Raw genomic sequence first — 22,463 nt, 5'->3', positions numbered from 1 at the left:
TATGTGTATTATTAGCTTTCAGTTGGTTTAACATTTGGGAAACATGCTTTCATGCAGGGATTATTTTTTAAACATGCCAAGAGCAGTGAAGGCAGAATCAACCATAGGTAAAGCACTTAAAAGGAAATAAAAATGCCTCTGGGATGTCTGTTGAATTAATTCATAAACAATCTTTGCCTTGCAGACCTCTATCACCTTTGAAAGCCAGGAACTTCTTAATACAGGGAGGTTGGCAGAAGCAGTGATAAGAAAGATTAGCAAAGCTCCAAACCAGAAAAAATGTCTTGGTTCCAAATAGACCCACATTTAAAAAAATAAAAATTAAACCTAGTGGAGGGGGTCACACCATAGGGATTTATCAGAGCCCACAGAGGAAGAAGATAACGCGGTATTTCTACTGTCAAAACGTGGCGGCTTTGGCCTTTTTCCTTTGTTGAAAATATTAACTGTTCAATCCACCCTTTTAAGCCTCAAAAAATTTTCCCTGATTCCGACAAACTTCCGGTAAGCTGTGGCCACCCCTGTCTGTCTCTCACTCGGGATCACCCATGATTTAACTGGAAAAACAGGCAAGACTCTCATTCCGGGCCAGGAAAAACTACACTCAAACAGCCGCAACACCAAGCATGGCTGGGAGCTGTCCCCAGACCAGGTAACGGATGACATAAAGCACAGGCAGCCGCTTCCTCGGGCCAGACACCCAGAGCCACGCGGCTCCTTACAGGTCACGTTAAGCCTCGGCTGTGGGAAGGGGTTACTTACCCGACGACAAAAGCTTTCTGCAGCAGTCCGAGTGAGCGTTTAGGGCCGCTAAGTGCAAAGGGAACATGCTATGGATTCCACACCTGAGGAGGGAAAAAAAGATAAAAGAGCGGCTCAGGGGGACATCTCAGGATAAATGCAGAAGGACGGTAACGTTTCTGGAAGTTCTTGGATGAAAACTAAATCCACACCACCTCACTTCGAGGCCCTTGCCTGAAATAATTTCATGATCCCTCCACTCAGGAAATAATTATGCAATCATTTTCCACCTTAACATGATAAAATCCTGAACCTGGACCAGAATGAAAAACCCCTGACAATAGGAAAGTACCCTTTTCAGATAATGTTTCCTATAAAGGGTGATGCTGTATTTCAGATTAATTTACCTTTCTTTCTTTCAGCTGAGTAATTTTATGTCAGCAATCTGTTTTATTCAGTGACCTGTTTTATTCCTTGAATTGGTAAAGAAACACTATTGACCTATTATGTCCCAAATACTTTGCTGAGAGTTACTAATGGCTGTACTATCGAAATCACAATGTTGGATGCAAATAAAAACCGATGTTGACCTTTTGCAGGTGCAACTTCATCTTCCTAACAGACTTTTATCCGGCATATCACCCACATCAGGACACCATCACGAAAACGCACTGCAGCAACAAACGTCACCTGGCACACACGGCATAAACCTAGCATACTTTCCCTAACAGTATTACAGAAAGAATCTAGAAAAAGACTTTTTAGACTGATACCCTTTCCTAACACAGTCCCCAGGATGATCCCTTAAGGGACAGGCGCCTTTTGATAGTAGTGCTTTTTTCTTTAAAATCAAATCTTCCGGGTGCCCAAGTGGCTCGGTGGGTTAAAGCCTCTGCCTTCGGCTCATATCATGATCCCAGAGTCCTGGGATCGAGCCCCGCATCGGGCTCTCTGCTCAGCAGGGAGCCTGCTTGCTCCTCTCTCTCTCTGCCTGCCTCTCTGCCTACTTGTGATCTCTGTCAAATTAATAAATAAAATATTTTAAAAAAAAACACCCTAAAAATAAAATCAAATCTTCCTTGGGGCGCCTGGGTGGCTCAGTCGTTAAGTGTCTGCCTTCAGCTTAGGTCATGATCTCAGGGTCCTCTCTAGAGCCCCGCTTCGGGCTTTCTGCTCAGTGGGAAGCCTGTTTCTCCCTCTCTCACACCCCCTGCCTATGTTCCCTCTCTCGCTGTGTCTCTCTCTGTCAAATACATAAATCAAATCTTTAAAAAAATCAAATCCCATCCTCCTCTTGCCCATCACCTCTCCTCACACAAGGACCCAAAGCCGGGCGCTGAACTGTCATCCTAACGAGCAGCAACGTCGGGGGTTCCGGTGTTCTCATAAGCATTTATAATGCTAGTGCTCATTTCTCAGAACATCCCGTTAGAGTCAAATAACGTATTTCAAAACTTTGCAAGCCCTCCGTGTAACACAAGTAAGTACGTGTATTTCCACCTGTGGCATCAGTGACGTCAGTTCCTTCTCTGGCACAAAGTCACCCCTTTTCAGACCACACGATTCATTAAGAAACACGTACGGTTGGAGTGGGTCAGGTTTCAGATATGTGACTTTTATTTAAATCTCAAAACTTCCGGTGATGGGTGTGAACGCGTCAAAGCATAAACATATTCCCAGCTATGTCATGGTGCTCAGCGCTCTGCCAAGTCCTTGTCTGCTAACAATTAACCAACTCTCTCTCTCCATGAAAACTTCTCTCTGTGTATTGGTGTTTTTGTTCAGTCTCTCCTCTGCTGGTTTTCCTTTCCCTATATGGAGATTTCCAACCCACTGTCTATAATAGCTGGCATCCATCAAGAGCCGCAATTTGCTTGTCTTCCGGGCCGCGTCACGCAGAGGGGAACTGCTTGTAATTGCCTCTCTCATCATTGACAAAAAAAATTCTGAAAGGCAATTGCACCAGTGACAACCTTGATGTTCGTGGCAAGGAAGCAGCGTTGGGGGGATGGGAGAGAAGCTTTCCCATCTATGCTGCATTTACATTGTCCTCTTGAAGCCAGGGAAACAGTGATTTTTAAAAAATGTATAATGTGTTTTAAAAACACATTATTAAGTGGAATTTTAAGCCGAGGAGTCTGTACCTAGCCACTTTATTTGTATAGGGCAAGTAAGGAAAAATGTGATGATATTACTATTTCACAATTATAATGTGTTTTAAAAACACATTATTAAGTGGAATTTTAAGCCGAGGAGTCTGTACCTAACCACTTTATTTGTATAGGGCAAGTAAGGAAAAATGTGATGATATTACTATTTCTGGACATTTGTAAGAGAAAATCAGTATTTTCTAGGATGGCTTTAAGTTCTTGAAGGAATATGCCTGGGATTGGGTGAGATTTCCCAAGATTTCTTTGAGCCTTCCCCATTCTTTAACTGTAACTTTAATAAAAATATATGTGTGTACAAACACATAATCTACAAAATATAAATATGTTAAAACATTTTATATTATATACATATTATATATACATACATATACATACATATGTATATATACATAATATAATACATATTTCATAAAGATACAAAAAATACATATCTTTACATACAATAATATAAGCAAATGAATTAGAGAAAATAGCATTTAATTCTACAAGTAATCAATTAGGAAAAACATAAAAGGTGTAAGTGATAGCATAACAACAACAGCATGGTAACATATTCCGTAAATTTCATATGAAAATTTCTAATCAACTTTGACACTTAACATCCTTGTCTTCAGATAATTCATCATACTCTACATTAGCTAAGTCCTTCCCTTTTTTCCTATTACTTATAAACTTGAGAAGCTAAGGGGGGTAGAGCTATTCTAAAAGGTCTAGCAACAATTCTGTTTGATATATATTTTTTATTCCATCATTCATTAAAAAATCACTATCTCAGTGTAGGTTTGAAAACACATTAATTTAGACTCAAGTACCACTGACATTTGAACTTGAATATGATACTATGGTTCAAACACGAAAACTAAACATCAGGCCAAGATTGGAAATAAAAGTCGAATTCAGGATCTCTGAATCACTTCAGAAATGATTCACGTATCTCAAGATAAAATTACTCCTTTATTGTTATAAAGTAAGACTGCTTATAAGGGAAGAGCCAAAAATTTTAGCAGGAAATTTTAAGTTTAGCAGGAAATTTAGGGTTTGGCTAATTTTAGCAGGAAAATTAGGGTTTGGCTGTCCTAGGGAAATAAGAAGCGTCACTCTGACTTCATCAGATATACATCAAAGAAGATCAAGAAATAAAGATGTCAGATAACACTAAACTTAACAGTGCATAAATTACAAGAAAGAGGACACCAATTCCAGCTACACTGCTACACTTATTTGACCAGTCATAAAATTAATGGGACACATTTGTATTAGCTATCTCTAATTTAGCTGTTAGCTTGCATTTCCCGGCCAGTTATTTCAGAATAAATGAGGTCAGAATAAATTGTGGACAGCGATCGGAGGTAAGGAAAGGGCTTGCGCACTATCAGAACATCGGTTCTTTTAAGTTTTCCCCTTGGCGTCAGAGAGCTATGGCCGTTCCTTCCCACTTCCAGTGCTCTCCAGAGCCTTCCTTCAGGCTATGTGCTGAAAAACACTGTAGTTACGGTGACGGAGTCAAAAAACTTTGGGTCTGAGTCCTAATCTTGACACTTGCCAGCTATTTGATCTTTGGCAAGTACGTAATGCTTCCCTCATCCAGAAAACAAATATCATAACACTGTTGATTTTATAGAGCAACTGTAACTGATTAATTAAACTAATTAATAATTAGCAATTAAACTGATTACTAATGCACCCAAGTGCTAACAGAAGAAGTGGTCCATGATAAGCCTTTACCATACAAGTTAGTATTGCCCTTGAAATTATTATTATCTTAGTGGGATAATTAGCAGCCTATGAGTTTTGAAGTCTTATCAGGCTGTGATTCCTTAAAATCAGGTTTGTGACCCTTAAAAAGCCAAGAAAAAATTGTGATCTACTAGCATTTCTGTTATCTTTCTATATCTCAGAATTCTTTTTTTTTCTTTTTATTTATTTTTTAAATTTCTTTTCAGCGTTCCAGAATTCATTGTTTAGGCGCCATATTTGGAATTCTTTATGGTACTTATCTCACAAGTCTCCTCGGGAAGGTGGACTGGTTTAGTTCTGTCCACTCAGCAGTGAGATTTTATGCTTCTTACTTGACGGATCAACCCAAATCAAAAAATCAGTGTCCTATTAATTTCACCTACATCATTCTGAGAATTTATCACACACCCCTAAGTTGGAGGCATTTGGGTATAAGCGGCAACAATGAGGCCTGGTCCTTGCTGTTTGCAACCTACTGACACTTGCAGTGGTTTCTTTCGAGTCAAGACCGAACACGCTAAGGCAGCTTACAGGCCGCTTCTGGATCCAGCTGTTGCTTCATCGACCAGAACTCTAGAACCGCAGTGACTTCTGTCCCTTCCTCCTGGAGAAACCAAGGCTCTATCCTGCCCACGGCCTTTTTGGGCCCACGTGGGTGTCTCGAGAAACTCCCCCTTCTGCCCACCTTCTCACAGCCTCTCTCAAGCTTGTTAGTGCGTCTCTGGGGGCCGCTGGCAACACCTTTGGGCTCTCACGAGTTCTGTGTGGGGATCTTTAAACTGTCTTTTCCTTTTGATCATAACCTAAAGCGAGTGGACCTAAGAGCACGCTTTGGCTCTTCTCAACAACCACCTTCTCACAACAGACCTGCCAGCGCCCGCGTCTGTGCTCGGACCACACCGGCGCCACGCGGCGCTCGCGCACTCGGCAGGGCCCCCAACCGCAGGAGAAAGGAGGGCGCGACGGGCAAACGATGCTGGAGCCGGAAGGGCCGGGGCAACGCAGTCGCAGTCGGCTCAGTCTTCCAGATGCGCAGAATTTGGCAGCAGCTGGCATTTGTGCTGAGTGACGAGCCCCCTGGCCCTGGAGCGCATCGAAGCCTTTGCAAAACTTCCAGTCCCCCAGCATGTGCTGACCTCCTACGCGTCGGTGCCTTGGCCACCGGGACAGTAAGCGCAGGACGATGGCGATGTAGTTTTGGCCAATGGTCCCCCCCTCCACTACGCAGAGAGGCAGCGAGCCTCGCGCCGAGGAGCCTCAGCTCCAGATCCGGATGGCGGAGGACACAGTCTCATCTCCGCCCCCTCACGAGCTCTGTGACCTCAGGCAAGTAAGTGAACCTCTCTGTGTCTCATTTACATCACTAATAAGATGGCGCTAATCGTGTCACTTACCCCCTGGGACCGCTGTGACAATTAAATATAATTCGCTAGCGTGGGTAAACGTTAGCTGCTCCTGCTGACCCGTGAGCACGGAGTGCGGTTTGCACGGGTGCTGTCGGGGTTTCTTTGGACTTACTGACAGAGTCGAGTCAAAGCCTAAGGAGTCTCTATCGAGTTTTACATTTATCCACATTTGAGTAACACTGTAATAAAAATAACATAATAATAAATATATGATAATATATTTATATTTATAAATAATGTTTTATATGTGTAAATATTTATATATTTATGTATAATAATGAATAATAAAAATAAAAATAATTTAAGTCTACACCTGGGATCTGCAAGCCTGTCGGTACCATGACCTAACCAACCGCTCTCCACCTGCCGTCCCCATCAGCACGGCTCGTCCTGGAAGACTCCCCCTGCCCCTGTCCCACTAGGTCCCACATATGTTCTGCATCCGGTAGCACCCAGAGATTGTTCTGGAATCACACTTTGCATGCCTGATTGTAACTGCTTGTTTAATTCCTGCCCCCCATGAATTATGAATTCCGTGAGGGCAGGGACTCCCGCAAGGCCAGGAGCTGACCTTCTGCAATCACGCAGCGAATGAACAGGCGGCAGAGCCGGTTACCTGCATCAACTCGGATGCCCCTAATGTTGCTGCCGTTGAGGCCGAATCAGTAAGGTAGAAAACAAGTTAAAATTCCAGAGACAAGCGTCTCGAACCTAAAACTGTTAAAGAAGAAAAACCACCACATAAAGTTGCAGGAGCCCCAAGTCAAGCTGCAGAAAGTGCTCTGACTTGAAGCCCAGAGAAGGAAAAAGAATATCAAAAACATTCCATCGGCCGAGAAGGAGAATCAAACAACTCCTTAAGAAAGTAACGACCATAACACCTGTCACAGAGAGCTTTAAAATACATTTGGCCATATAGTTTATGAGTGAGGAGAGGCACTTTCATAAATCCTATCTGTTGGTCTGGAATAGTAGGAAGGGCCCACCTTCTCCTCTTTAATAAGCTACTCCACATAGACCCACAAGGAAGCCAGAGAACAGTGATTTTCTGAGGGCCCTTTGCAAACTTAATCTTCTCCAATTTTCCTGCAGCCTAATGAACCACTGTTTACTGCAGGAAGCATTCTTATCCCCAGGTACGCTGTGACATAACCAAGATGTGGCTCCCTGAGGCCGGGACAATGTTTGCCTCTGTGGCATCCCCAGGACACAGCACAGTCAGTGGAAAGAAAGGCTACTGGACAACAACGCCATCTCTAAGGCACTGTTGCCACATGGTGTGTGTTCCCATAAATTGAGGGCAAAATAATTACGAAGAAACGAACCTTGTGCTTATAGAGGGAATGTGTTTGGGGAAATTTTGAGTAAGTAGTGGGCCCTGTGTCTCCCTCAAGTGGATCCAAGTCTGGAAGAAAATCAGAAATTCATGGTTGTTTCATTAAAGCACCCCAAGCAGCCCTGAGTGGAAAGAAAAATACCACTGTAAATGTTAACATATCACAGGTGAAGTGGGTGGGCCTAGATATCTGACTCCTGCTCAATGAACATGGAGCACTTCTGACCTCTGGCTCGGTAGCCACGGTGGGTAGGGAACTCAGAATCCAGTAAGAGCTCCCTGATCTTAGGACACTGTTCTTTCCACAAGACTGAGCCGCTTCTTCCAACTTGCAGAAGCCCAGGCAAAAAGGTTCTTCAACTATAAATGGATTCCTTTCTTCTGCAAGGAGACAGCCCACTGTTCTCACTGTTTGTCAGCATGGCCCTCTCTTCCCGCCCCCAGCCTCACCCGGAGCCCAAGGCCTCATCTTCTCCTCCCTGGACGTGTGCAAAAGGCCGCCACATGTCCCTGGTCTGGACCATCTCCCCCACGTCTGGGCTATGGCCGGAGTGATCTTTCTCACGCACAAATGGGATCATGAGACACAACCTTCCCTACATCCACGTATAATTCTTTAACAACTTCCGAATGCCTCAGAACAGAACCCAACTCCTTTGCAGGACACGCAAGGTCCTTCAAGATGGCGGCTCTTCTGGCCATCCCACCTCATTGCTTTCCATTTCTCCACACACATGAAGCAATCCAGGCTTGGCAATCTGCTTTCAACACACTGACATGTTTGTGCCTTTGTAAATACTGTTCTCCTTTCCTGGACTGTCCTTCCTTGTGCTTCTTTCATCTCTTTTTTTACCTCACACATTTTGTTTACCTGGCTAACTCCTACCCATCCTTCTTTTTGCTGAAATGTCCCCTCTTTTGCGAAACCCACAGTGTCAGCATCTCCTTGAATGTTCCCACAGCACGGTACAAACTTCACAAGACTTGAGCTGTCTGCTCTGGATCTTGTTTCTGCCACTAGACTGGACCCTTGGAGGTTGCTGGAAGCCACCAGTGCCTTCCATGGACCATTTAAATTTTGGCTTATTCTCAAGCAAGATTTTCTGTTCTGTTGCACAATACTTGGCAAATAAAACAGAACTCCCAATGCTACAGTGCCCTTATACTGCTCTCCTGAAAACTTAGTTTTTGTTACCCATGGTCTCTGTGGTCACAGCTACACTCTCTATTCAGTTCTTTAAGGCTCTCTTGAATTTGGTTCTGCATGTTATTGAATAATAAAATAATAGCTGTTGATAGCTTCCTCTGTGCTAGGCATTCTTCAAAGAGCTCTTAACATGGATTATCTTGTTCAATTATGTTAGGGAATATATTTATAGAACTCTTACTCACATTGATCTTAACCTATACCAGAGAGCTTTACTGGTAATTAAATCCTTTAATCCTCGTAACACACCTGTGGGCAAGTACTGTCAAAACTCCCATTTTTGAAAAGAGGAAATGGAAGCACAGAGAGCTTAAGCAATAGGCACTAGGTCATACAGCTACCAGGTAAGGTGGCTTGGATTGGTGCCCATGTGGTTTCCATGAAAGCCTGGGCTCCCAACCCACACATGAGACTACCTCAGGGCAGCACATCCTGAAATTATACTCTTTCAACTCTTGTCCCTGCTTTCCTCCCTGCTCAGGATGTCTGCCACCCTCTGCTCCACTCAAGTCTTTGCTACCCTTCAAAGCCTACTTACAACTCACCTTCTGCTTGAAGGCTTTTCTGAAAACTCTGGCCATCTTTGAGCTCTCTCCTGTCTACAGGCTATGGCATCCACTGTCTACACTGAACACTTTGCCACTTAAGTCTTATTTCATTTAGAACTTTATTATATACTCTCTTGCATGGCTCCTTGTCTTAAGAGGGCCTTGGCCTCTAACAAAATTATGAGCCCCTTGAAGGTATCAACCAAGAGATTTATTTCCAAAACTTCCCATAGTGCCCAGCACTGTAGCCGACTTGTGTATCTGCTTATATTCTTGGGGAACGGAAGTGTAAAATGAGGTCAGGTTCCCCCCTTCCCCATGTAGCAGATTTACTCTAATGGTACCCCATGAATTTGCCCAATCGTGTCTTATTTTTCCTGCCTAACCAACGTTAAACACTGGAAGGAACAGAACATTAGAAAGTAGAATTAGAAATAGAGTTCAAGTCTCCTTAATTAAAACCACTGGAAAAGTCCTCTTTCTGAAGTAGCTGATCATAAAATTGGTTCTTTCTTGCATCCACCACTAAAAGTCACTTAATTTAGTTCAAATTTCACTTGTATTTAGCCCAATGGTAGAGATCTACCTTAACCTAGATAAACGGAAACTGTCCTCTGCACGGCAGACCCCTTTGGCAGTGCTCCCACACGTGGCAATTATCCCACTGGATTTTTGCAATAACCTACTTGGCTGTGTCAGCTCCGCTGGTGATTAAGGTGTTAATCAAAAGCTCATGACCGTATCGTGCAGCCACATGGAGAGGAGTGTTGCCGTCCTTATCCACACAGTCAATTTCACCGCCTGGAAGAGAGGTTATAATTCGGGTGACATATGGATGCGGCTGATTCAGATGCCACATTCTATGCTGGTCACTCGTGTTGTTCAAATGTTGACTTATTTTCCCTTCTGTGTACATCTCAGATCTGAAGTACAAGAATGTGTTTCCAGGGGACACGTCATCATCTGAAATAACAGTATAATTAAATCTGCATAGAGCGAAGTTTATTAGAAATGCTTCTGAAATTCTTTCCATATTGTCTTATTTAAGGATCCAAAATCTCACAACTAAATTCCTGCTCTGAAGGAAAAAACTTATAAAATTCCATAAAATGTAATTCTGAAGATATAGAGACAATTTTAATTTTATCTGCATGATTAAAGACTTACATAGTCTGTATACTAAAACATCAGAACCAAAGAGAATAGGAAGTTCAAGAAAATACTTTATGTAGTTTGACCATTTGGTTTAAAATATGAAGAGTAAAATGAGTGAACATATAACTATGAACTAGAAATATCTATATTTATAAAAGCTTTTACATTAATCATCAATGGCCCTTTTAATTATATAGTATTTTCATCTTATTTTGTCTTCTTTCTCCCAACTTTTTATTTTACTACATTTCTTTCTTTCTCTCCCCTTTTCATAAATATGTATGTTAATACAATTGGTCTTTAAAAAAGATTTTACTTATTTATTTGTCAGAGAGAGGAGGAGACAGAGAGAGAGACAGACAGACAAAGAGCGAGCGAGAGAGCACAAGCAGGGGGAGCAGCAGGCAGAGGTAAAAGCCGGCTCCCTGGGACCATGACCTAGGCCGAAGGCAAACGCTTAACCAAGTGAGCCACCCAGGAGCCCTGGTCTATTTAACCATTTAAAAGTTAGATATCATGACATTTCACCCCTAAGAACAAAGAGATTCTCCAACATAACTATAATTCTATTAGTATACTCAAGAAATTTAATGTTGATACCATAATTTTATGTAATATATAATATATTCTAATTTCTCCAATTATCCCCCAAATGTGCACTATAGCTGTTAGTTTTTTAAATCCAGGATCCAACAGAAGATTCTGCTACCATTTGGTTGTCATGTCCCTTTAGTTTCCTTTAATCTAAAACAATCAATCAATCAATCTATCTATCTATCTATCTATCATCTCTCTCTCTCTCTTATGTCATTGATATCTCTGGAGGTCAAGCCAGGAATTGTGTGCAATGTTCTGCATTCTGGAGTTGTCTGATTATTTCCTCTATTCGACTCAGAACATTTTGGCACGACCACCCCAGAGCTGAAGCGCCCTTCCCACGGAATCTCCACAGCACGCACTAAGGTTGGGTGAGTCCACCAGGTGAAGCCAATTTTGATAACTTGTAGTGCCTACAGCTTCAGTTTGGGAAGATGAAAAAGTTCTACAAAGGAACAATGGTGTTGGTTACACAAAATGAGAATGTACTTAGTGTCAATGAACTGTACACTTAAAAACAGTTAAAATGGTAACTTTTTACATTATATATACTTTACCACAATAAGAAAAGGGGGTTGGTTATTTGGTTAAGATGAAGCCTGCCAGCACTGGCCATTGTAAAATGTCTTTTCCCATTTGTAATTAACAACCAGCTTGTGAGTGGTACTTTGAGAATGTGCAAATATCCTATTTCCCAAAACAATTCCCAGCAAGGATTTTAGCATTAACAGGGAGTGCTTTGTTCAAAAGTTACCTGAATTCTTTATTCTATAGGCTTATATGATTAACTAGATATATAGTTTACATTCATTTGATTGTTTTCAAAATTTTTACCAGCTTTTAATTTTATTTCATTAGTATGTAAAAAATTCACATATTTCAGAAATCAAAATGATATTTTTAATGTTTATTTATTTTTTTACTCTCTTATATTAGTCACCACACAGTACACCATTAGGTTTTGATGTAGTGTTCCATGATTCATTGTTTGTGTATAACACCTGGTGCTCCGTGCAATCCGTGCGCTCCTTAATACCCACCACCAGGCTCACCCATCCCCCACCCCTCCCTTCTAAAACCCAGTTTGTTGCCTGGAGTCCACAGTCCCTCATGGTTCGTCTCCCTCTCTGCTTCCCCCCTTCATGTTTCCCTTCGTTTTTCTAATGTCCTCCATGCTATTTGTTATGCTCCACAAATAAATGAAACCATATGATAATTGACTCTCTCTGCTTGACTTATTTCACTCAGCATCATCCCTTGCATCAACATGGTTGGGACTGGAGGAGATTATGCTAAAATTATACTTTTTTAAAGACTCATTCTCATTTCCATCCCTTCCACTTCATTCTCAACCACATCCTATAGTAATCATTTTCATTAGTTTTGGTTTATGCTTTCTGTGTTTCTCTTTGTAAAAATAAACACACAGTGGGACGTCTGGGTGGCTCAGTCAGTTAAGAGCCTCCCTTCAACTCAGGTCTCGATCCCAGGGTCCTGGGATCGAGTCCTGTATCGGGCTCCTTGCTCAATGGGAAGCCTGCTTCTCTCTCTACCTCTGCCTGTCACTTCCCCTGCTGTGCAAGCTCTCTCTCTCTCTCTGTCTGACAAATAAATATATAATCCTTAAAACATAAATAAACACACAGACTCTTTATACCTTGCTTTCTTTTTCCTTTTCCGTTTCTTTTTTACTTAACAATATATCCTGGAATTCACTCTTAAAAATCACTTCTTGGAGGTCTTCCTCATTTTTGTACAACTTTATTGTTTTCTATTGCATGGAGATACTCATTACGTCACAGGTCTGGTATGGATAAGCCTTTGGGTAGTAAGTACCATTTTGCTATCACCGGGAGTCCTGCAGTGCATAACCTCACACATATACTGTTTCCTGTCTGTTGGGGGGTCTCTTCAGGGTAAATTCCTAGAAAGGGGATTTCTAGGTCAAAGAAATGAATATGTGGTTTTGTTCAATTTTGCCACATTTCCTCCTATAGGTCCTGTGCCATTTTGCTACTCACATAAGCAATGTATGAGCGCGTTTTCCTCACAGCCTAGTCAAGCCTTGAACACCTGCCATGTGACAGGCAAGAAGTAATACTTCAGATAGTGTTCATTTGCATTCCTCATATTAAGGAAATTGGGCATCTTTTCATGTACTGAAGGACTATTTGTTTATCTTTTTCCATGAACTATTTGTTCATGACTTTTGATCATTTTTCTGTGTGTGTTGAGGGGGGGAGGTCTTTCATTCCTTGATTTTCAAGAGCTCTTAAAATATTTAGGAAATTCACCATCGATCAGTAATATGTATTACCAATATTTCCGCCCTTTGATTTTCATTTTTCTTTGTTATTTTACTCTGAAAAAGAACCCCTATTTGTGGAATTCATGTCTTTTCTATTATTAGATTTAGAGTTTTGCATTGAGGTTAGAAAGGCTTCCCCCACATCCTGGCAATAAAGAATCTGACACACGTGACGATATTTGCAATACTGTCTCCATGGATACCGCACAACAGTCCAGGGTCCGTGTACCCAGCTACAAACTGGCCACACTGGTCGGCCTGAATGGTCCACTGCCAGAACTGATCCTGGGAGACAGGGGAGGCAGATCCCAGACTCCAGAGGAACCTCTGTCCTGGACAAACACTGAAGCACTCCACGTCCTTCCCAGCTAAGAGGCACCAAACCATCTTAAGACATGTTAGAGCCTCCATGTTGATTAGCCCCAAATATACCAAAAATTGGGTAGGAAAAGGAAAGAGTAAAAAATATTGAAAAGGGTGAGGGGCTGAGTTGATAGAGTTTCTTCATGTTGTTACTACTATTTTATGAGTCAGTTCAACATTTTACTTATTTGTTATTTATTTATTGATGTATTTACTTGTTCATTTATTTTTAGAGAGAGAGAGAGAGAAAGAAGGAGAGCATGTAAATGGAGAAAGGGACAGAGAGTGAGGGAGAGAGAGAATCATAAGCAGGTTCGATGCCCAGTGCAGAGTCTAATGCAGGGCTTCCCCGCAACACGGGCTTGAACCCATGACCCTGAGATCACGAACTGAGCCGAAATTTTAACAGTCAGACATTGAACTGACTGAGCCACCCAGGTGTCCCTCATAAGTTCATTTAAAACTGTAAAAATATATTTAATTATCTTCCACATATGCATTTGTCATCATTTAAAATATGTTTCAGAGAAACATCATAACAAGCGGACAAATAAGAGAGACACAGTATTTGTCATTCAGAAATATGTTTTATATTAGAGTAGGACCTCCAGATGAAAGAATTTCTATTTTACAGTCATTCCCTAAACCTTTCCATTTTCACTTGAAAATCTTTAAGATTTGCCTGACATGCAAATTAAGTATCTTTACTGCTCATTTGAAGCTTGCAAGTTAAACTTCGGTAATTGATTATTGACAACTAGTGAGGAAAATGAACACTTATGAGTTTAGAAGTATGCAAAGCATGTCGGAAGGTGTAATTTATGCAGCATTATCTAAGCATTCATCTGAAGTTAGTTTTTCCTGCACAGACAAAAATGGTCATCTTATTAAACTGCTTTGGAAGTACTGTGAGCCAAAAGGTCAAAAATCTCACAATGAATCATCCTAACCTATCACCGGACTCTTCCTTTTCAAACTCTATTTTTAAAGCTTCTGTGAAGAAAACATCATTTTTGAACCCCGGTAACCCGCTGGACAGCATCGGAGGCAGTGGCCGAGGGGGAAGGGCCGGATCAAAATCCTGACGCCGTCACATTCCAGCTCTTTCCCACTCTGGCTGCCACAGGCCAGCTTCAGACAACAAACAATGTGAATGAACACAGAGGTGGTCTTTGCTCACTATCTTCAAAAATAAAAGAGGTGTGTGTGTGTGTCTGGTTTTTTCTTTGTTGTTTGTTTGTTTGTTTGTCTGTTTCTTTTCTTGTTCTTTTTTGGCAATTGTCTTACCCACACTAAATGATTCTGGAAAAAGTTATTATGAAGATCTAGTAACCCTGAATAGAGAACAGTCAAGGAAGCAGAGAAATGTCATACAAAGTCCAAACACCAGGGTGATTTCACAAAACAAATAAACACAAAGAATGTTCCTCAGGAGCGTGCTCTGTCGGCTCAGGGAGTCAACCGATGTCCCCACATGGGACCGGCTTTCACAGTCCTGTTGTGCACTGACCCACCCTGGAGGACAGACACCAGGTCCGGGGGTGTGAGCCTCTGGATTTTTCCCAGAAGGATGCTAACAAATAGGAGGAAAGAAAAGAGCTTCCCACTCTTCCCCCTAAGGGCGTTTTTTAAAATGTCAAATGGAAGAACTCACAGTTCTCACATGTAATGAACACAAGGAACTGTCTGCAGAGAGAAGAGAATGGCAAGTCCTCCTTCTACAAGGATGACTCTGAAGTAAATAAAACTCAGGTTAAAAAACATTTTTTTATTGGTGCCCTGCGTGGCTCAGTCAGTTAAGCATTTGCCTTCAGCTCAGATCATGACGCCAGGGTCCTGGGATGGAGCCCCGCACCCCGCTTCTCCCTCTCCCTCTGCCTGACACTCCCCCTGCTTGTGTGCACACTCTCTCTCTCTCTGACCAATACATAAACAAAATCTTTTGAAAAAAAATTTGTTTAAATATGCCATTGTTCACTCAGAGAATGCATATGTAAATGTAGTGGTTGAAAGTACAGTCTCTGAGGTTAGACGGTTTCAATTCCTGTTCCTCCACATACCTCCCATGTATCCTGATGGAAGCAACGGCCTCCCTGCCTCAGTTTCCCTCCCTTTGAAATGGAGATGACAACAGCACCTCTTTACGGGGAGTGCTTACCCAAATGCCTGGCACAGGGTGGACCCTCAATCAATGTTAGCTTCACCATTATATAGAACGGGCTGCACAGTATGGCCACTGTGTCTCGTCATTTTGGGCCCCTGGACTCCACCTGACCCGCAAGGAAGGTGCCAGGGCATCCAAGAATGAGGCTCTGAAATAAGCTGCTTGATTGCCGAGGACAAGAGGTGGTTCTCTTTCAGATCTCATCCCAACTCAAAAACCTATAACGGTGTCCGGACAGGGCAAGGGAGTCTTTCAGGTCCACAGGAATGGCTTTTGGAGAGGTCAAAGCAGCCAGCAGCATCCCCAGACCGTTATCAGTATACTAGCTGTACACGGGGAGATGTGTCATGGCCTTGATTCAGAGGAGATGGCCAGGGTGGTCTGGCCGGAGGGAAGGCACAGTTTACAAGCAGAAACTTGCTCCTTCTCTGATCCGACCACTGGTGCTTGAATATGCTTTGGGAGGGGGCAAAGCTTTTTATACCACAAAGAAGCCCACTGACTACTTCACACTAAATTTTTATAAAATAGATACCAACTATCTCCCTAGTTTTATTTATTTTTTCAGCCAGTGGACACTGTTTCTAAAAACAAAACAAAACAAAACAGTTGAGAAATATATGGGACGAGGGAAGTGTGAGGAGGAGAGCCCCCACGGTCGGTCGCTCCCCATCTCCCTTTGTTTACTTCAAGAAAATCAAAATGATTAGAGGGACCCCTTCATAAAGTGAATGTCGAAGACTTTCCATGTACTTCAAATTAGAATTAATGGGTGTTGGTGCAGTTAATTTTCATTTTACTTTCCTTTGCTCATCGGAAACTTGTCAGGATTGATTGTCCCCTACAGTTACACTGAGATGCCTATAAATTTCCTTTGCTTTGCTGCAGATGTTCTGCTTCCTAAGCATCGTTTCCCTGGTGGATCTTCCATCAAATGTCAAGTACCTTTTTGGTTTTATGACTTGAGTGCTGAGGACGTAACACGGTATTACTAACAATTTGTCCAAAATTCTTATAAATGAGAAAAAGGCAGGTCCAAGAAATTGACTAACGCCAGAATTTTGAGAAGTACAAATGTGGGTCAACTAAACAGAGTTCAGAAATTGCTGAACTTGGAACGTCAGCATAAAATCTGGACTAAACCTGCGTGGTTTTTTGTTTTGTTTTGTTCTTGCTTTTAATTGTCTCTAAGATTTGCTAAGAAAGCAGTAGCTGTGTGGCCAAGGTCAGTCCACTCACAGATGCTGGCGATGACCCATAACAGCCTTAGGAAGCGTCGTGTGAAGTGACACTCCCTAGTTCTGTAGCTACAGAGACAACCCAGTGGTTCAAGCATACCCCTGTCGTCAGCCTGGAAAATTACTAGATGATGTGGTTTTCCAAGGTCTCTATGAAGCCTGTGACTTTATCATCTTTTATATCATGCACTTAACTGCTTTTCCTCTGACTCAGCTCATTTTTCTCTACCTTTGCCCAAGTAGCTTAAAGAGTTTTAACTTAGAAAACAATGATGAATTGTAGAACTTAAAAATAATTCAGATTTGCTGCTAGCAAATGTACGATAGTTATTTGTATTAGTTTCAGAGTGAAAAGTGCAGGACCTTGAGCCCATAGAAGTGCATCGTTTCCAGTTTCAAAATCATATGTTCTTTGACTGACTAGGAATTAACTGAGAAACTGGCTTTATGTCCTCACTTCTAAGCTGGATGGTGATGACTTCTGATAAAGAACTTTTAGCAAAGTGCATCAAAGGATGGTGTAAATCTCAGCTTAATAAATCTGACCATCATCTAAAATAGAGCACCATCTTTGATGTTCAGATAACTGACAGCCCCTCTCCGATCAGGATACTGTCCAACAAAGAACAATGCTGTGGAAGGGTCTCTCTTACCATTCTGAATGAGGGTTTGCGACCGTGTGAACCTTCCATGGACGGCTGTCATATGCAGTGGACTTTTGCCATCTTTACTCTAAAAAATGAGGGGGAGAGAAACAATGGATCAGTGATGTCAGTCTGAAACGTCCCTATGGATACTACTGCCAATGCTCTGGGGGAAAAAAAAGGTCAATTCAGATTTTAAGAAGTCTAATAGAAAATTACAAAAGGCAAAAAGATAATTTTGCAAGCAAAACAAAAAGCATATATATTATCTCAAGTTACTGCATAACATCCCATTGTAAAGAAGCTTAGAGAAGTGAAAATTACTTTAGAGAAGAGATGTGAAATTTCTCATTCCACCAACAATTTTTAAACTATCCTGTTTCAAATGGAAGCAATCATCCAAAACGCTTTTTTCTCTCTTGTGATCTACCAATGAAGATGGTTTCAAGGCTTTTTTTTTTTTTTTTTTTTCGAATTTTGTCTAAAGTACATGAGAAAAGACAAATGATGTGCTAACTGGCTTGGCCCTGTCTGACCTACAGCCGACCGAGCTGCTGTGAATGACTGCAGCCCTCAGAACCGACCTGGAATATTCCACCACACCCTACGTTTTGATTCCGCAGAAAACGACACTTCTGGTTGTTCCAAAACAGAAATGTTTGCTTCAATTAAGTCATTAGAAATCATAAGATTAAGACATACAATGGTTTAGCAAATGGCCATTTTAATGGTCACCCGGGAATGTACTGAATTTATACATCTCTTTATTATTTAAAACATAAATGATAGAACTCCCTGATATAGATTAAGCCAAACATGAAAATTGAATGGAATCTATAAGACTGATCATCATTATACCAAATACTAAAGTCTTACACATTTGCTAAGAAAGTTCTTTATAGAATTGCGTCTAAAAATAGTAATAGCGAAAAGAAAGTATTAAGTATCCCCCATAGACAGAATGTATCCTTTCATTCAGATACTGTTAATGGAAGGGGAAAAAAAAGAAATAGATGTAGCTATTCTTTTTATAACTCGCAGGAGAAACATTTTCCAAAGTCTAAGGTTAAACATGAGATTTCAAAAATGCAAGTTTATTTTTGTAATGAAACCCATATACCTGTGCTTTAAAATGCACCATTGGTGGGGATGTAAACTGTTACAGTGCTATGGAAAAGGGTGTGGAAGTTCCTCAAAAATTTAAAAATAGAAATACCATATGATGTAGTAATTCCACTACTGGGTATCTACCCAAAGAAAATGAAAACACAAATTCGAAAACATACATGCAACCCTATGTTTAGTGTAGTGTTGTTCATAACAGCCGAGACATGGGAGCAAACTGCGTGTCCACCGACAGATGAATGGATAAGGAAGAAGTAGTGTGCAGACACACACACACACACACAGGAATATTATGCAGCCATACAAAGAATGAGATCCTGCCATTTGTGACAACATGGATGGACCTGGAGGGTGAAATAAGTCAGACAAAGAAAGACAAATACCATAGGATTTCACTCATATGCATAATCTAAAAAACAAAACAAATGAATAAACAAATAAAATAAAAAACAGAAACAGACTCATAAATACAGAGAACTGACAGTTGCCACAGGAAAGAGGGGAGGGAGATAGGCGACATGAGTGAAGGGGAGTGGGAGACACAAGCTTCCAGTTAGGGAATAAGTCACGGGTCTAAAGGCACAGCACGGGGAAAGGAGGCAACAACATGGCAACAGCGTTGTGTGGTGACAGGTGGGAGCTACACTTGCGGTGAGCAGAGTGCAACATCTAGAGAAAGTGAACCGCTACGTTATACACCGGAAACTGATGTACTGTACACCCAAAACACTGCATGTCAACTAGACTCAAATAAGACAATACTTTAATTTATAAAAGGAAAACATAGCAACCTGAAAATACATTTAAAAAATGACTCTTTGTTTTAAAAACTTCACAATGGGAACAAAGAATCATTTGAATCAGTATTTCTCAGAGTGAACCAAAGACCGACTGTGTCTAAACCACCTGCGGTTCTTGCTAGAAATGTGAGTTCTGTGCCCTGACCCCGACCACTGAGTCCAAGTGGGGACAAAGGGACCCCCATTTCTAACCCGCACAGCATGTTACAGTTTAGGAGCCACTGCTAGACGGAGGGGGCCTGAATAGCTTATAAAACCACAAGGGTGTAGCAGAAGAATTTTTATTACAGCCTGTAAGTCTGTTCCTTAGAAAGGAAGAAAAGAAACGTGCACAATCTTTGCCAAGGAAAGAGTTCATCAGAACGTAAGTGCATCGATTGAAAAATAATCTTTACAAGGAAAAGGCACCAGGTAGATGGGGGGGGGGGGGGGGGACAGGATCTTTTGTCATCTGCTATGATTATAACCAGAGTCAGAAAAGATTGAGAAAGGAAGATGGAAGTAAGCGTGAAGCTTTACCAAAAGGGTATTTTTTGAGAGAAAGGAGCAGTAACCAAGAGGACAGGGACACAATTACAGAAATCGCCGAGTTGACATTAACCTGTCCCTAGGTGGTGCTATTTCTTTAAATTTTGCTCCAATATTTTCCCTTAAATTTAATCGAAAAACATAACTAATTAGCTCTTAGTTAAATATATATAAAGCCATAAATATTTCAGTGCTTAGGTAATACCTTTATAAATATTTAGCTAAGAAGTTTTTTCCATGACTGGAAAATGGCTTAAAGGCTTTACCCGGGAATAACCACCAGCTTGGTGGTAACTCCCTAAATTGCAGCCCGAGAGCCACAGAAGCAACCAGGTTCCGTGGTGCACAGCTGACAAAGCTGGTTCCATCTCGGGGGTAGCAACACCGTGCCCTGGTCTCCCGTGGAGTGCCTGTGCCTTTGGTAAAGGGACAAATAAACAGACGACCAAATTTTGGTAAAATACAAAGAATAGCTATATTAGATTTACCTTTGCCTGGGTTCATCTACTGCGGAGTCCTGCCCTGAGCTGAGTTTTTTCCCCCTGAGGGATATGGTGGCAGAAGGTGGGGGAGGTGGGGACAGGAAGCGTTGAGAGTATCACGGAGCCATTTTGGAACAATTGTGCTTCCATGGTTTGAAAGTAAAAAGCCACTGGAAACTAATGAAGGTCAAAGGATAATACTTATCATTTAGTCTTTACAAGTTAGAACTCAGGATATTCAGGGTGAGACAGGGATCCTACAGAGTTTCATTATCTGCCTGAGAAATGTGTCATATGGGGGGGACTTGCTGTTAGTGCTATTTCAAGAACTTCAGACAGGATAAAATATCCCTTGCATTGTCAAAGGAGAGGATATGCTCAGTTCTTCCACTCATTCAAAGCTTTGCTGTTATAAGATTTTTTTTTTTCTTAATTTCTAGTCTCTTTCCTATTTTTGGACTCATTTTCCCATCAGAGTTAGGGCTCGGAAAATTTTGGTTTTTTGAGATTTTTTTTTTAATTATGCAAGAAGCCCTTCTATTGATTTAGGCACAGCTCAGCCATGGTCATGAAAGAAAACTAAAAAAGACTGAGAATATTTTATGAATATCAGTAGTCTTGCAGGGCAAATTTCAGCAGGAAGATTAATCCTTGAACTAAATGGAGTGTTTCAATTCCCTTGACCACCATTCTCCTCAGAAATCCATTCACATCTTCCACACCAAATGTCTTTTTTCCCCATCCTCCAACATCCCCCAAACCTTCCCTAAACTCATACACGTTGTTACCACCCAGGAACTTGAAGCATCGTGTTGTCTGTGGCATGTGTCTCTGGGAGTCACACAGCTCAATGGCCCTACTAGAAGGCAACAGAGCCCCTATAAGACAACACGAAGGCCAGCTGGCAGGCTAAGTTAGGGGGAATGTGCCAGAAACCCAAAAGGGTTTCCTAATTCAAGGGAAGAGCAATCTAAAACCCCAATTTTCAAAAAGCCATACACAGTTTAATTTTTAAATGGTTCTAAAGGCCATAGATGGTACTGGTTGGTTCTCATTCAATCCTCTCCGTTCCCTCACAAGCTCCCCAAAGTTCCAATCATAATGTCCTTATCACTGTTTTCTTTCTCTTTGCCTGTTCTAGTTCTCACCTTTGACCTCTGCAGTGCAAGTCATTCTATAGTTCGGACCTGATACATATAAAGAACGGAGCTGGTTCACTCCAGGAGATGTGCGATAGACAGACTGCAGCCCCAGTGTCTGAGGGCTGCACAGCCTCCGGGCTCATGGCCAGGAAAGAATTCAGACCATGGGCGGTCTGACTGTTGGAGGGAGGCAACCAGGTAAGGGTAATTCTGAATCCATCTAAGTACTATTTGGGATAGCTATGCATGTAGTGCCTTCTTTAACATTTTGAATGCTTCTAAAAAGAGCTTTGGGATGCTACCAGAATTACAACGTAGTCTGTAATGGAGGAGAAAAATTATTTTGTATCTTGTCATGCTCTTTCTATTTGTGAAATACAAGTGAACCTTCAATGGATTATTGTCTAAAGTATTGGGTCTTTATTATTTAGCACAATTAAACCACCATTAGTATAAAGACAGACAGGGCCATGGCCAGTCTAAGGAAAACGGAGGATTGTAAAATATGCTCGGGACATAGTATCCTTCCTTTTCTCTCCAACATCTTGTAACTGTCCGTGAAGACATCGCTTTTAGTATTTTGTGAGGATGGAGGAAAACAAAGTGAATATGTGGGTGGCTACTGGCTACATTTCAAAATGTTATTTCCCCCAAACTTCAGAAAATCTAAACAAATACAAATCGTCTTGCGATCTACAAACACTTTCAAAACGCAAGGAGCAATGTGGTCCAGAGAGATAACAACTTCAATTAGAAAACTACCTCCAGAGT

General features: G+C 41.5%; 1 protein-coding gene across 7 annotated transcripts in view; it reads right to left on the bottom strand.

Moving 5' to 3' along the window:
• The window catches only part of ANKRD44 (ankyrin repeat domain 44), a 318,146-nt gene that overhangs the window by 105,407 nt on the left and 190,276 nt on the right, over nucleotides 1-22,463 (bottom strand). For all 7 annotated transcript variants that reach the window (XM_059168514.1, XM_059168518.1, XM_059168517.1 and 4 more), the window contains exons 9-11: nucleotides 17,625-17,703; nucleotides 9,833-9,947; nucleotides 763-845 (exon numbers count right to left, since the gene is read on the bottom strand). In XM_059168514.1, coding sequence (XP_059024497.1) covers nucleotides 763-845; nucleotides 9,833-9,947; nucleotides 17,625-17,703 — 277 coding nt within the window. The remainder of the gene's footprint in view (nucleotides 1-762; nucleotides 846-9,832; nucleotides 9,948-17,624; nucleotides 17,704-22,463) is intronic.

The sequence above is a fragment of the Mustela lutreola genome, chromosome 3 (genome assembly GCF_030435805.1).
Source record: "Mustela lutreola isolate mMusLut2 chromosome 3, mMusLut2.pri, whole genome shotgun sequence".
Classification (NCBI taxonomy): Eukaryota; Metazoa; Chordata; class Mammalia; order Carnivora; family Mustelidae; genus Mustela; species Mustela lutreola.
The sequence above is the reverse complement of the archived record's forward strand: the minus strand, read 5'-3'. Positions and strand labels throughout refer to the sequence as shown.